The 14,960-nt window shown below is 51.9% G+C and overlaps 4 protein-coding genes across 4 annotated transcripts; 3 read left to right on the top strand and 1 right to left on the bottom strand.

Annotated features, from left to right (window-relative positions):
* Window positions 1-1,671: 1,671 nt before the first annotated feature.
* B0T23DRAFT_62171 (uncharacterized protein) lies at window positions 1,672-3,986 on the top strand. Its single transcript, XM_062841551.1, has one exon. It carries the CDS (start codon window positions 2,127-2,129, stop codon window positions 3,702-3,704), a length of 1,578 nt encoding a protein of 525 aa, XP_062694954.1. The 5' UTR covers window positions 1,672-2,126; the 3' UTR covers window positions 3,705-3,986.
* Window positions 3,987-6,096: 2,110 nt separating this feature from the next.
* On the bottom strand, window positions 6,097-7,670 carry B0T23DRAFT_331732 (uncharacterized protein). The gene has a single exon (XM_062835733.1). The coding sequence runs from the start codon at window positions 7,263-7,265 to the stop codon at window positions 6,537-6,539; it is 729 nt and encodes a 242-aa protein (XP_062694953.1). The 5' UTR covers window positions 7,266-7,670; the 3' UTR covers window positions 6,097-6,536.
* A 79-nt stretch (window positions 7,671-7,749) lies between these two features.
* B0T23DRAFT_372440 (uncharacterized protein) lies at window positions 7,750-9,817 on the top strand. Its single transcript, XM_062836730.1, has one exon. The coding sequence runs from the start codon at window positions 7,911-7,913 to the stop codon at window positions 9,669-9,671; it is 1,761 nt and encodes a 586-aa protein (XP_062694952.1). The 5' UTR covers window positions 7,750-7,910; the 3' UTR covers window positions 9,672-9,817.
* Window positions 9,818-11,319: 1,502 nt separating this feature from the next.
* B0T23DRAFT_437400 (uncharacterized protein) lies at window positions 11,320-14,570 on the top strand. The gene is made up of 6 exons (XM_062840622.1): window positions 11,320-12,328; window positions 12,379-12,610; window positions 12,671-12,925; window positions 12,986-13,069; window positions 13,128-13,268; window positions 13,321-14,570. Exons 1-6 carry the CDS (start codon window positions 11,445-11,447, stop codon window positions 14,266-14,268), a joined length of 2,544 nt encoding a protein of 847 aa, XP_062694951.1. The 5' UTR covers window positions 11,320-11,444; the 3' UTR covers window positions 14,269-14,570.
* The last annotated feature ends 390 nt before the right edge of the window (window positions 14,571-14,960 follow it).

Below are 14,960 nucleotides of genomic sequence, written 5' to 3'. Positions count from 1 at the left end.
CCTATAACAGAATTATGCCAAAGGTATCCGTGTCCAAGTCCCCTAGAGGCATAGAGACGTTGTTTTGTTCAATGTACCCGTGCAATCGAGTTGGCATCATGTGAGAGAACCTTTTTGTCTTTCCTGACGAGACCCGTACGCTACTACCTACACGTGCCGTTAGATCTGGGTGAGATGTCCGAGATGAGATTGTCTCTTCGGTGACACCCAAAAGAGGCAAAGCGAGCCCTCCTCTGGGTTGTTCGTTCCTGAACCCCCAAATTGCGTGGAACGTTTCGATGCATTTTCTCGGCAGCGCCAGGCTGTGCCCGGCCAAGCGTCGTCTTGGCGGTATCACGGTGCCTGCACGCAGTATCGCGGTTTGTGGGGTAGAAGTCTTTAATGGTCCCTATTGGCTGCCGGCACAGCTTTCACGGCTTGGCTTGGTGCGCTTATGGATCCGTCCAGCCGTCCAGCCCTCCATACACACACCCCCTGGTAGTAAGGTACATACAGGTAGGTACCTGTGGGCTACGAGGTCCCTTCACTTGGTTCCCTTCCACTTCAGTTATTCGTTCTCTTTTGGCTGCTGTTGCTGCATCTTTGTGCTGAGGTGAGTGGCTCGAGGCTGGCTGCCCCTGGCTGCAGTGCTCCCCAACCTTTCAGTGAGCTTCCTCCTGCCACACAATCATTTCTTTCCCTGTGGTTTATCCTCACCCCCTTCCCTTCCCTTGGTTACTTCGCCGAGCCCCTGGGTTCCGCTCAAGGGTTGGACGGGGAAAACGTTTACGGGTTTCGTCGTTAAATGGCCCCGCCATTCTTTCCACTTTGCCCACTCATCAAACGATCCGTCCATCTCCATGGTTCATTGACCATGCCCCTTTCCCTCCCGTTTCGTTTCCAAATTACCACGCATTTTTGTATCTCTACGTAAAGGGACGTGGCCACAGCTTGATTGTTACCAGCACGGGGTGCAATTGAAGTGAAAGCAAAGAGAATCCCGTCATTACATACCATGACATTCAGTTTCCTCTACTGCATCTGACGTTGACTTGCGAAGTTCCGATCTTGGTTCCCGCGATTCTCTGTCCGCTTCTCTCTCTTGTAAGCGACCGACCTCGTTCGCTCTACCTAGCCATCTCCATTTCGCCCCCTTTTGCCCTCCAGGTCTGGGCAATTGGCAATCAATCAAGCAATCAATCTTGTGCAGCTCCGTTCCTCGCTATCTGGACAAACAGCGTATTGCATGTGCATTTGGGTTTCTTCTGTATCCGCGCAACCGTCTTCCTCCAACCACTTGTACGTTAACGTGTACGCCGGGCAGCAGCACCTTGACGGTACCCCATGCCAATGCCCGGGTGCGACAACGACGCAACTCTTCCACCTCCAGCTGTGATTTGGCAGACGTGGATCCATCAACATCCACATCATCCTACGCCATCCATTGCCAACGACGACTGAGCAGGGCACACGACGCATTTCTGACCTTCTACAAACCTTCCCCTCCTCACCTAACCTACCTGTTTGTCGCCAGTAGGGTCCTGCGGAGAAGCGAGCCGGCTAGGGTTGGGAAGCACAAGACAGGCCACCACACCACCAGGCCATCGCATTACCGGTACACCGCAACCACTCGCAACTTCAGCTCACTGGTAGACGAAAGTCAGCTTCCTTTATCGCCCACGCGCCTTGCATTCCCGGATCATCCGCTACAGTCTTGTTTTGGCTCTTCAATTCCGCCCCCTATACCGCCGCCAACAGTTCCCTTGAGGGGAAACTTGTCCACATTGACTCCTTTCTCCAAGCTCGTCACGATATCTCATCTTTACGATTGATCCACCTTCAGAAAGCGACTTACATGCTAGTGTAGCTTTGCGGACTTCATGAAATACACACAGTTGGAAACTCCATCGCTATCTCCGTGAGGGACTCCAACGGCTCCTCCGGGACTCCATCAACCGTGACGACGACGACCCCGCTCGCACGAACCAGGGACACCTTGCCGAAACTTCCCACGTTTGGAATATATGATCTCGGTATATCGATCTGATAAAAAAATCATCTCTAAACAGCAAAAGAGGAGGACCGACAAAGAGGGAGTGTCAAGGTTGGGAGAGAACGGCCAGCACTGGCCATAGTGCTAGCTGAGGATGTCTATCTGCGTCGCCATCCAGTCGGCCTTGTTCTACTACCTCGCCTGCACCCCATGTCTCCAACTTCGCCATGAACACCGGACACAGAAAAAGGCAAAGAAGGAGCGAAAGGAAAAGGCACGAATCATCGCTGAGCAGCCGCACCTATATCGCCATCCGGACCCCTATAATACGAACCCCTACTGGGCCGAGGAGATCCGCATGGGGCCATGTCTTCCCAAGAAGAACAAACCGAACGATGCTAGCAAGAGTCAGAGCCAGAGGGGCTTGATGTGGGAAAGTCGAGATGGAGTGAGCATAGCAACTGGGAGTACGCATGCCATCAGCATGGCACAGCCGACGACAGCGACGCCAATAACACCGACAACGGAGGAAACCAACAATAAGCTTGTTGGGTTTGTCCACCCTCCGCTCGTGGACGTCGCAGCAGACCTAGCAACAGACGCAGAGACGGAGACTATCAGGCCAGATACAAGGTGGCCCTCTTCTACGTCCGGTGTTCCAGAACAGCATGACGATGCCGTTAGTGCCGTACTGAGCAAGACAGCTTCTGCGACAACAGTCGGCACCGACTGGAACATGAAGCGGTATCAGCGCGAAGATGAGGAACTCTGGGGCTATGACGATGAGTCCATCAGAACAAGTTACAAGTTCATGGACGCCATCAAGCAGGCTGGGTCGAGCGCTGGCCGCTATGTCGAATCCAAGCTAGGGCTCGAGAAGCAGGTGACGGAGGAGGATAGGTACAACTTTTACTTCTCCACCAAGAACCCGCCCGTCAACGACTACCATCCTCCGGTCGTCAGCAGCAAGCCTTCGCACAAGAACGCGCGTGCCTGGATGTTGCAACCCCCACCTCCCGCCAAGGTGATGGAGGGCAAGGTCCCCGTTAGCAGGAGCGCCAGCACGATGAGCGTTCAATCCAAGAGGACGATGGGCAGCACCATGTCGACGGACGGACGGCCATCGCTGGGGCGAATTGTTGGTGACAAGGCTCTTGAGGCTAAGATTCAGCAGCGAACTGCCAATGGTGACGGATATCTGGATCCCGAGTTGTATTCCGTTGCTTCGACCATGTCCCGGGCGAGATCTAAGAGAGCCACCAACGGTTCAATGGCACGGAGAACCAGCAGCCGTCGTACAACCAGAAGCCAGGACCTGTCTACGGGCTCTGACGGATCCGACGAGGACAACTCAAGCACCAAAGCACCGAAAAGACGGACCACACGGAGACGCAGTAACCGCAATGTCATGCCCGACAGCGATGAAAACGAGGAGGAGGACGCCTACATCTCCAAGAGCCCGGAGTCACTGAGCAGCAGCCATTTCCCTCCCCATGCCGCCCAGAGACCCAAGCTCCCTACCATCAAGAGCGCAGGTGATGCTCGTCTCGCTTCGGAGGATAGGACGCTGTCTTCGTCCCCGAAGGCCAGGCCCACCAGCAGATCCAGCACCAAGCTTGTCCTACAAGACGCGACCAACTCGTCGAGCTCCGTATCTTCTTCCTCTAACAGGATGAATCAGAAGGAGCGCATGATTGGCTCCATTGACAGCGGTCTTGCTATGCATGCGTAATTGAGCCTCAAAGGTTTATATCTTTGTCAGAGAGAGAATGCCAAGTGGGACAGCGATGGGCATCTTGTCGTTGTTGGTGCTGCTGCCGTTATCAACCAAAAACGAAAGCATTGCGTCTCATTTGTGTGTTTCTTGTCCCGTCATCCTGACGCACGCACACTTTCAGAGAACGGGACGATTTCAAGTCACGAGTTGTTCAATATCTAGCATAGCCATTCTGTTATTGTGTTTTTCTCTCTTTTTTTTTTTCTGCATCTTTACTGCCTTTACTTTTTTTTCGTTTTTGCGAGTTCCGTGTACAGAGAGTATTAGCATGATTGGCACGCGTACCTAACTACCTACCTACTATGTTCATTCAGCACTTTACATGCATAGGGGAAAAAGGGTGAGCTGAGCAAATGGGGTGAGCGTGGATGGTTGCGATGGATGCGATGGCTACAAAAAGACAGAACGTGTATTCTAGCTGCAATGCCTTGCAGTTCAGGATTCTCGTTGCTGTTGCTGTTTTCGTTGTGGTTTGCTTTTTGAAACAGAAGTTCGGACTCCGTGCAATTGGGATCATCTTAGGGATCAACATCCAACACGTCATGTCGGTGTAAGGGCGTTTCAGGGGTGTGGATAGGGAAGGGAAGGAAAGGGAAAGGTGTTGATCGAACCATGGCTAAAAGACTGAGACTGCTTTTGGCAGGCAGACAGGCAAGCAGCAAACTGAAGGCAGAAAATTCACCACAATTGGATTGAACGATTGGTGCCCAAAAAAAATTGTAACATGATTTGCAACTACCTTGCCAGAAGCTCATGGTCGTTGATGTGCTTTTTTAATTATATTTGACGTGGTAAGGGTGTGTAGGCCAAGGAACTAAAAGACCGGGAACTGTCTTTCATCCATCCGTCATCTCTGTTGATTCTAGAGATGGAGGACGGATCAGTCAACGGGGAGAAATATCGCAGACGGAAAATACTCCACCTCGACAGATATGCTTCCATTCACAAGTCCTGCCGCACTTATGTTCAATCTCACCCTTTCTGCTCATCATACGGAATACTGCCCTCGTGGCTGATGCAGTTTTTAGGTGCTCATTTCTTCATGTCCTGCCTGTTACATATATGCGTTCCATATACCTCATGAGGGCGCATCAATTAGAATAAGCAATCCTAGTAATACGAACCAGCGCCGATCTAGCAGAAGTAGCCCAATGCTGGGTTGTTTGTTCCTGAAACATCTAGAGGAGACGCAATTCGGCTTCTTCGTTTCGATTTAGGGAACGTCTTCAACTTCATAAGAAGACATATTGAGCTTGTTTAGATGCATCAGAAACTCGCATAGGGGTGTAAGGGAATTGACTTGTTCAATGGTTTAGTTCTTTGGCCTCTTAGGGTAGTCAGGCTCAGGTGGTGGATCGAATGTTTTCAGCTTGTACCTACCTTAGGACATGATTGATGTTGGAAACAAACTTGGAGGAATATATGAGATGAACAAACACGCAAGCACGTCATCTTCTTCAAGTGGATTGGGGTCATTGTTATCCAGTATGTCCATATCGAATGCAGCATGTTCCACGGTGCCTTTCGTGTTGCATTCCAGTCGGGTTGGGATCCGGGCGGAAGATGATGAGATTCGATTGCCCACTTGGAATGATGGATAAGTGGTCGGATGATAGCCCTACATGCTGTAGAGTAGTGGGCAGGTTCTCAACCGAGAGGAGCCGATCATCGTCTTCGGACCATGTCATCCCAACTTCTCCATACATGCCTGCCATTAGGTTTTAGGTCCAGCACGCTCACAACAAACACCGTTCGGTATGCTGGAAGGTAGAAGTGATGGTTGGAGAATATCAAGATGACGGGTTCGGTAATTTGAATCAAACACCGGACAAAAAGAAAAGAAGACTTGCGTCGTTTGTTGAAGAAAGAAAAGTACATGGGTTACGTCGTTGTATCATCCCATGTGTTGGACTAAAGACTAGGAGTTATCGCTTGTGACAACGATGATTCGAAATATATAAGGTAGAGGACGTGTTTAGGTTCTTTAAGTAATCGAGTGTGTAAGAGCTTGGAGCAACCCCCTTCTGTTTACACCCCTCTTAACACTCGAGGAAGAACCAACCTTCCAACCATAGAATTTTGATGCTCCTACATGCGTTGAAATTACCTTTATCTGGTGCTCCTATGAGAAGGGTTTGAGATTGATACGTTTATTTCTGAGGAGAGAAAAAATGAAATCAAAAGTATGTTGTGCTTAGGATGAGGGAAATCCGGCGAACTCCCAAGTCCACTTTAGATGCGCCAACACATTTGTGGCCGAAATAGTCCAAGTTTGTAGCTCTAGTGTACTATGGAATCAGGACTTACTCTTATGATAATGGCTTCTTTGCATGAAAAGTCGATTTCTCCATCAAATTATATCTTTTGTATAGTCTGGTCATTTTGATAGATATGCATTTTGGCAGTATGAAGTTAACGAGAAATGATGCATTTTGTGGGGATTGGGGGTGGTCTCAAACTTCTGAACACTAATTACATGAAGACGCAGCAAACAATCGCGGTGTCAGGCAAATGAGATGCAACGCAGGCCTGTTCGAGAAAAACCTTTAAGAAATTCTAGAATTTCCCAAGGTGGTTTGCAACCCCTTTCCCGCTCTTGCAGCATTTGTTTAAGCAACCTTCACAGCGCTGAGGCGTCCCAATAACCGAATAACAAGAATCGCACCAGAAAGTCATTTATACGCCAGTCTGCCGATCCATGCTGCAAGTGACAAGTCGTGTGTAATCTCTTCACGATGTTCAACCCCTATCCTTCTCCTTCGGTCCCTTAATCCCGTCCCTTGCCTCTCACAGGTGCATACCGCCCTCCTCCTCGTCATTTTCCCCTCCCAAGTCCCGTAGTCGTTCTTCCATCCTTCTCCTCAGCTCCTCGTCACTCAGCGAGCCACCAGCACCGGCACCATTACCAGTTCCACCTTGTTGTCCTTGCTGTCTCCTCGACCCAGCAACATCATCCATGACAATCTCTCCATTCCTAATCACTCCAGTCTGAAACGTCCCATCCATCCAAGCAGGGTGCTGTGTCGTTGTCGTTGTTGTTGTTGTTGTTGTTGTTGTTGTCGTCGTCGTCGAAGTTCCATTCGTCATCGGTTGTCTTTGCTCCTCATCGTCCGAATCCTCACCAGTCTCCACCGGTCCGCGAGCCCTGTTCCTCGCCGCGGCCGCCTCGACTTCGTCCTTCCTTTCGAACTCAGTCCAACTGAGCCCCCTGCGCTCGACCTCGTTCTTGATCAGCTGGACGCGCTCCTCCATGCGGACTATCACTTGCTCGTTCTCGCGGATGGCTTCCACGCAGTCCGGATCGGGTTGATTTTGCGCTGACTCGCCGGTGCTGGAGCCGAGAGGGGCCTCGATACCTTCGGCGAAGGGCCGCAGCTGCTCGTTGGAGTACTTGAGGTGGGCGATGGAGTTGTAGATTTCAAGCACTTTGAGATGCAGGGCCGAGACAGGGAGGTCTTCTAGAGCTGCGGCGAAAGCTTGGGGGGTTATGGGGAGGGATTCGTTGGAAGATGACATCTTTTTTGGGTGTGATGGGTATCAAGGAGGAAACACTGATACGGTTGTTGTGGTTTTGGCTGTCGTCGAAGTACTTGGGCAGTGTGGACTATTGCTAACTATTCTTATAGAAGCAAGTACCTGTCTCCCTGTGCAGGTAATCGGCTTTCTTGTGGAAGGGTGTTGACGCTGTGATTGACCTATATTCCTGAGGTACAAGAATAGAAATTGAAAAGTGAATCCGGTGTAGGATCGACAATTCGATGATTACGATGGCGAGGGAAGGCTGCACTTTGGTTGTTTGCTTTAGTAGTCGGGTTCTAATGAATTTCGAGGTCCTGACCTGACGTCGCAGCTCGATTGCCTGGACGGGAGCTCGTTCTTGAAGCTTGCTATGCGGGGCCCTTGCGTCCCGCGAAGGTGCCTGGAGAACGGCAGGGGCAGAGCATCTGAAGACGGCCCCTCTATGGAGCCAATTGAACCTCAAAGAACCAATCATACTGTACAAATCTGCCTGCCGGGTCCGGGAGCTCCGTCATTTTTTTCCCTGGCCGTTTTCCGGTTGCTCCCCCCCAGATCGGCCGGTCCAACAACTCCCGAGTTCGGACTCACCTTGATGGGCAGTTTGCGCGAAACGGCGCGATATAGGGCGCCCATTCCGTGACCATGAACTGCTCCCTGGGCGTCAATGCCTTTCGGCCGGGCGTCCAGGTCGCCGCTCACCACTTTTCCAAAGCATGTAGCCGACTGCTCGTCGTCGCCGCACCCACGACGCGATGCTTCTCTTCCACGACATTGCTCCCATCCACGGCCCAGAACCAATGGCAAGCCAAGCGGGGCCGTCTTTCTTCCTCGACACCTTTTTCTGGACCCTCTTCGATCTCGCGCATCGCCGTACGCACCCTCAAGTTTGCCGCCCGCAACAGGGTCATTATCCACTATGTAGACCTACCCCCGAACTACAAGGACGAGGAGGGCTTGCCGTTCCGCGTCGATGACCTGGCAGCTGGCGAGGTTCTTCAACTATTCGGACCCCAGATGACCACCCCTGCGGCTAACCGGTTGCTAAGGATTCTTCACGGTCGACGCGTCGCGGGAACCCTTGACGACCCTGTGCTCAAAGTCAATACTGCCGGATACACTCCTAAAGATAGGAGAATCGCACTGGACTACCTTCGCAAGAACGTCTATGTCGACGAGGTTGTGAACGCCGGCTTACGCGCCGAGGACGAGCTGGCAGCCCTGGAAAAACAACAAGAAGAAGACGCCCAGGCCCAGGCCCAGCCCGAGGGAGAGGACAACGTCACCAAGCAACTGGGGTACAAGTCACGGTTCAAGATGTACCAGGACGATACTGAGGGTGTCGAGGAATCCGAGCAAAAGAAACCCGAACCCCGATCGGTTTACGGCAAAAGCGCTTTCGATGCTATTCGCGCGCGGAACGAGGCTATCTGGAAGGAGAAGCTCAGGAAGCAGGAAGAGGAACGCAAGAAGCTCGAGGAAGAGTACAAGAACGGCAAGGCCGGGCCTCTCGCTAAAGCGGACGACACCCCGAAGCGTGAAGTCAGCGCCAAGAGAAAGGAATGGGAGGAATGGGCCATGTCTGACCTCAAGGAACCTCCCAAGATGCCTGCGTGGAAGCGTCTGCTGCCCTCGACCGTCTTTGTCGCTCTCCTCGTTGCCGGTTTCCTCACCTACTCTCAGCTCTACGTCGCCCCCAGCCGCGAAAACAGGTTATGGCCCGATTGTCCTCCAGCAGCCGCCACCGTTGCCGTCCTCATCGGCGCCAATGTTCTGATCTGGTTCCTCTGGAAGGTCCCTATCATGTGGAAGCCTTTGCTGCGGTACTTCTTGATTTCGCCTGCCACACCTAACGCGTTCAGCATGCTTGGTGCCGTGTTCTCTCATCAGGTTGTCTGGGGTCATCTTATTGTCAACATGCCTTTTCTCTGGTTCTTTGGCACCCGGCTTCACGACGAGGTTGGCAGGGCCGACTTCCTGACTACTTATATTCTGTCCGGATCTGTTGGCTTCCTGACCAGTCTGTTCTGGCTCGTGCTAAAGGGTAACTTCCATATGACTACCCTCGGCGCATCTGGCGCCATCTACGGCATCTCCGCAGCCTACTTTTGGATGCACAGATTCGAGGGCTTCAAGATCTTTGGCCTGCCTCCTGACCCGTATACTGGTGTTCAGGGATTGGCCTTTATTGGATTGTTTGGAGGTCTGAACATCTGGGGATTGTTCAGCAGGAACCATACCATGGATGTTGTATCCCATCTGGGTGGCATGCTTGTTGGTATTATTGCCGGTCATCTGATGGAACAGAAGAAAAAGGCGAGGCTTCAAGGAGCGGGAAACACCCAGCTGAACTTGAAGGACCAAAAGACAGGGTCCGGCGTTCTGGACACAATGCTGAAGAACTAAATGGTGTTCAAATACCAAACATCATGTATGACATAGAGTGTATTGTATAGTTGTATATTTTGCCTCAACATCCGCGGATGCTCCCCTTTGTTTACTTGAGTGCCGTTTTGGGCCGTCGTTCGGAGCAACAACCCCTATCCACGTCCAGAGAGGTTGGTCTCTCCATCACGTTCTTGATCCATTCCAGCTGAAAACTAGTGCGTTGCCGAGACCCGCCAGTCCCGCTGAACAAGGCAGGGAGGGACCGGCTCCCTTCGGAACAGGGGTTCCAAAACCTGGCTGCCCCATTGGACACTCTTGCTCTCCCACATGCAGTATGATGACAGGGCACAGAACCAAAGACGTTGAGAGTTGTTGGACTTTGGACTTGGCGTCGTCCAGTCAATTCGCGTCTCCAAAGATTTGGGGGAGATTTTCAAGAACATTTCCATGGACCTCACCACAGTCCGATATGAAGCTGTCCAGAGCTCGAAGTCGGCCTCTGAGCGCGCTGCTTTTACTTGTTCGATCAGCATTTCACTGTGGTAACTTGTCATATAGATGTCTTCTCAAACTCCACCCAGAAAGAGTCACTGGACTGATCGGACCCGAAAAGACGAAGATACCAATCTGATGTTTGCCTTGAGCCGGCAAAGAGTGGGTCTAAACGCGTAATACATAAGCGGCACCGCCATCGCAGTCCTCTTTTCATATGGAAGCGGAGTTTTCCTCTCGGAATTGGCCCAGAATGAAATGGCACCGGGTGAAGATCAAAAGAGATACCAAAAGATCGACGGGGGTGTTGGCGACCAAGTGAGGCCTCCAACAGCTCCCCAAAGCTCCCTAGGAATGTTCCATCAACATGAGGCATTCTGCTAACGAGCCGCAGTCCAGCCAACACAGATAACCAAACGTCGAAAGGGCGGACAAGGACGCCGAGTTTTTAACTCGCCATCTTGCTCATCTACACTACACATGGATGACTGGCCTTCTTATTTCACCGCATTTTATCTCCACGATGCCCAGAACTAACAAGAGACAAACCAATTGGGTAATGGGCACCCCAGTCGGCGTCTTCATGCCGTACCTACTAGGTCAACGTTGCTGTGTTCCATGTGTGTATGGGCTTGTGTACCAAGCTTACTTTATCCAACTTGTATTTTCAAGTGGTACAGGAGTCAAGTTGCCATGACATCCCTTCTTCTTCCGCGTTCCCCCCTCCTCCCTAGTTGGGAGATTCTTTTCCTTGCTGAACCGGCCTCAAAAACACGACATCAAGACAAGGAACTGAAGTCTTGGCCCCGAAACAAGTAAGGTGTCCCTCCCAGAATCGGCAATCTCTTAGACAAAGCTTGGTGGCTGAGTATAGCTGAGTATCCGCGACACCGTCGCCGAGCAAGTGAGTTGTGCACGACCCCCCTGTTCCCATGGCATCAATTTCGTTGGATTGAAGGTCTCCTCCCTCGTCCTTTGTAATTTCGATTTCTACTTCTCTTTCCTTTCTTTTGCCCACTTTTACTCCCTTCACCACCCAACAGGCCATCCAAGTCTCTTGTCGGCTAGAGACCAGCTTCAAGACCCCGCCGGCGCCTGAGCCTACGAACCTAACAAGCTGAGCCCTTGCGACCGCTTACCGAAGCGTTGCTGGTACTTCGAACTTGGAGCTTGGACTTCCCTGTTTTGTAATTGGGGACCCCAGGTCGCGAAAGCTTACATGTTTCTACGTTAACTACTTAACCGCTACTTGCATTTGCGACTGAAAACGTCGTGATAACGCCTGTCTGCCTGTTCGATATGGACTCCCACGAAGCGCAGGGCTATGCGCACGGCGACCAAAATGCCCAGGACCGCAATCCTCATGCCTCCAGCTCCCAATGGCGTCATCAAGAGTCGCGAGCCTTCGCCAAGTACGAGGCCGAGAGAGCCCAGCCCCAGGCACCATCCCGCCACCACCATCACCCCTCAATAGCGCGGGAAGCAGACGCACGCGGCAATGTGAACGACCTGGCCGATTTCCTCAACAAGTCGCGTATCTCCCCCAAGGAGGCTGACACTCGCCCTCCTACCGAACCAAAGTTCAAGCCTGTGGTGCTGGGCGCTACAGAAGCGAGGGAGGTTCTCAATGGCGAAAAACACGTGGCCGACGCATTGGCTCCGGAGAGTGTACCCAACGACAAGGAGGTCGCGGTGGGACCTTTGATCAACTATCGCCGCATGGAGGGAAATCAATGGGTTGGCAGTGTCCTGGTTGTGACCCGCGGGGGCGGCAGAGAACAGTCCTATAGGCCAAGCTTGTTCTTAAGAAAGGCTGCTATGATCAGTATGCGCAATGGCAATGGCGCCGCCAATGGTCACAGCAGTGAATCCAGAGTCAGTGAAAGTCAAGGTATCTGTCTTTATTCGGACTGGCGCAACACTTTCTGGAGGTTCGATTTGCACCTGGAGATGGAACCCTATGAAACCAAGTGGGAATATTGGCTGTCGGATTACCTTGTCTTTGCTAGCAACACAAAGCCAAAAGTGAATGCCTTCTTCGTGCCCGCGATCACGGAATCGATGAGAATCATGTTCCACTCCTGCAACGGGTTCAGCGTCGGTACAGATGAGGAGGACTGGAGCGGCGCGTGTTTGTGGAACGACGTTATGAGACGCCATCAAGAGGCACCGTTCCATGTGATGTAAGAAGCTGAGGATTCTCTTGAGTCTGTCGACTGCTAACAGACTACAGGATCGGTGGCGGCGACCAGATCTATAACGACGGCGTTCGAGTCTCAGGGCCTCTTCGCACATGGACCAGCATCAGCAGCCCCAAGAAACGGAGAAACTTTCCATTCCCCGAAAGTCTCCGCGCCGAGTGCGACAACTACTATTTGAACAACTATATTCGGTGGTATGGGACGGAGCCATTTGCAGCTGCGAACGGTCAGATCCCTCAGCTAAACATTTGGGATGATCATGATGTATGACCCATTCGCCACTTTTTCTTGCACCGTATATGTGGAAACACTAACACGATCCAGATTATCGATGGCTTTGGATCTTATGTGGACGACTTTATGAAATGCGATGTCTTCCGAGGAATTGGCGGCATTGCCCACAAGTACTACATGCTTTTCCAGCACCATCTGCCACCTCCAGCTTCGACCTATACCTCGGACACCACGTCCGAAGCTCAGGATGAAGCGGGTCAGGGGCTTGACCCCAATCAAATGATTGCGGCTTACGTACACCCAGCCATGACAGAACCTAACTACATTGTTGGATCCTCTCCCGGTGTAGGTTTCTTTATCCGGTGCTAGGCCAGCCAATCGGCTTGATTACTGACATTTATGTAGCCTTACGTTGCGGAACATTCACACAATATGTTTACAAAGTTGGGCGCCCGAATAGCATTTTTGGGTATCGACGCTCGAACAGAAGTGAGTGACCCGTCGAGAAGACGCAGGAAGTCACTTTTCAAATGCTAACACCTCATAGCGCACGAGACATCAAGTCAACTACCCTGAGACATATGAGGCCATCTTCTCCCGCTTGAGGCAGGAGCTTAGCCATGCCATACAAACCGGAGAGCCGTTTAAGCACTTGATTCTTCTTTTGGGGATTCCCATTGCATACCCTGTGAGTGGCAACTAACTCATACATTTACAAGCTGAGGCTAACATATAACAAGCGCTTGACATGGCTTGAGAACATTTTCGCCAGCCCCTTGATGGGTCCAGTAAAGCTGCTGAACAGGCGCGTGGGCTTTGGTGGCAGCTTCTTCAACTCCTTTGATGGAAGTGTTGATCTGCTAGACGATCTCGACGATCATTATACAGCCAGAACCCACAAGCGCGAACGCAACGGTCTGATCCTGAAACTGCAACAGATCGCCGCCGAGTTCTCGGTGCGCGTTACCATCATAGGCGGCGACGTGCATCTGGCAGCGCTAGGAAGGTTCTACTCGAACCCCAAGCTCAACATTCCGCTGGAAGAAGACTACCGCTACATTGTCAACGTCATTTCCTCCGCCATCGTGAACAAGCCGCCCCCAGCGGCCGTTGCCAACCTGCTGGCGCGCCGAAACAGAATCCACCACCTCGACCACGACACCGATGAGACGCTCCTGAAGATCTTCGACAAAGACCCCGGCGACAGCACCAAGACAGCCAAGCACAACCAGGTCACCATGCCCAGCCGCAACTTTGCCGTCATCACCGAGAACTCGCCCAACAACGGGACTCATCTACAAAATGGTCATGACTTCCACACTTCCTCTCCTCCCCCACAATCCACCCCCGGCGAAACCTTCCCCGGCCACAAAGACGGCCGCTACGCGCTCGGCAAGGGCGAGGTCAACGCCGGCACCAAGCACAAGGCCGCCGACCCTGCCGAGCATGGCACGGGAAGCGACGGTAGTCTAGATGTGTGCATCCGCATCGAGATCGACCAGCATAACCCGGAGGGACGTACGCAGGGTTACGGATTGACGATTCCGACGCTGAGCTACAAGGGCCCGAGACCGCCAACGATTGCGCCGCCGCCGGGCAGCGCAGGGAGTAGTGGGTCGAGAGGCACGGGTGGTACGGGAGGGTCGGATGTGCCAGAGGTGCCGGAGATCCCGGCGGGGGTGAGGTGATAGGTGAGAGGTGACGTGAGGAGGACGGATGAATGAATGAGGTTTTCGCGTTCATTCACTCCCTTTACGCTGGGGCAGTGGCTGGGAAATGTTTAATGGTAATCGATGGGATGGATGTGTGCGATCAGTGTCACTGTTCGTCATTCATCGGTGCAAGCCTCTAGTAGCCTGCGCGTTGGATGAGTGCGTGGCAGTCAAGACCGACGGTACACATCCTATCCCAATGTTCGCAATCATTTTTTACGTTTAAAATACCCATGTATATCATAATACCCAATAAAGCGGTAAACCTTGCCATCATCCATATTCATTAGCGTGACCAGCTTTTCCCATTCCAAATGACCCCGAGGATTGTAAGGATAGGCTCAACACCTCACGGTCGATAGTTCACACCTTGGGGATACTCTATCAGCTAGGCCTCTAAGCGTCTTTGTCAAATCTTTGGACCCAACCTTTATGCAGTTCTGGATGGAAATTTCTCTAACGAATCTTGGCCGAGGTGTTTCTGTATCAATTCGATCCCAAAAATTACAGCTTTCCGATGACCTTCCTTAACTGAAGCGAGTGGTATTTGACCGTGCAATGTCCATGTTAGGTTTGTTTTTACCCGCTCGACAGTATGTCTTGGCCGGATTTGGTATTGTAGCATGGCCAGTGGAATTGACTATATGAGTACTGACTTTGCAACATCC

The sequence above is a fragment of the Neurospora hispaniola genome (assembly GCF_033458365.1).
Source record: "Neurospora hispaniola strain FGSC 10403 chromosome Unknown B0T23scaffold_2, whole genome shotgun sequence".
Classification (NCBI taxonomy): domain Eukaryota; kingdom Fungi; phylum Ascomycota; class Sordariomycetes; order Sordariales; family Sordariaceae; genus Neurospora; species Neurospora hispaniola.
The sequence above is the reverse complement of the archived record's forward strand: the minus strand, read 5'-3'. Positions and strand labels throughout refer to the sequence as shown.

Coding starts and splice junctions, on each gene's coding strand:
- B0T23DRAFT_62171 (XM_062841551.1), top strand. CDS start 2,127: ATGTCTATCTGCGTCGCCATCCAGTCGGCCTTGTTCTACTACCTCGCC.
- B0T23DRAFT_331732 (XM_062835733.1), bottom strand. CDS start 7,265: ATGTCATCTTCCAACGAATCCCTCCCCATAACCCCCCAAGCTTTCGCC.
- B0T23DRAFT_372440 (XM_062836730.1), top strand. CDS start 7,911: ATGAACTGCTCCCTGGGCGTCAATGCCTTTCGGCCGGGCGTCCAGGTC.
- B0T23DRAFT_437400 (XM_062840622.1), top strand. CDS start 11,445: ATGGACTCCCACGAAGCGCAGGGCTATGCGCACGGCGACCAAAATGCC. Junction 13,070..13,127: donor GTATCGACGCTCGAACAGAA/GTGAGTGACCCG, acceptor AACACCTCATAG/CGCACGAGACATCAAGTCAA. Junction 13,269..13,320: donor GGATTCCCATTGCATACCCT/GTGAGTGGCAAC, acceptor ACATATAACAAG/CGCTTGACATGGCTTGAGAA.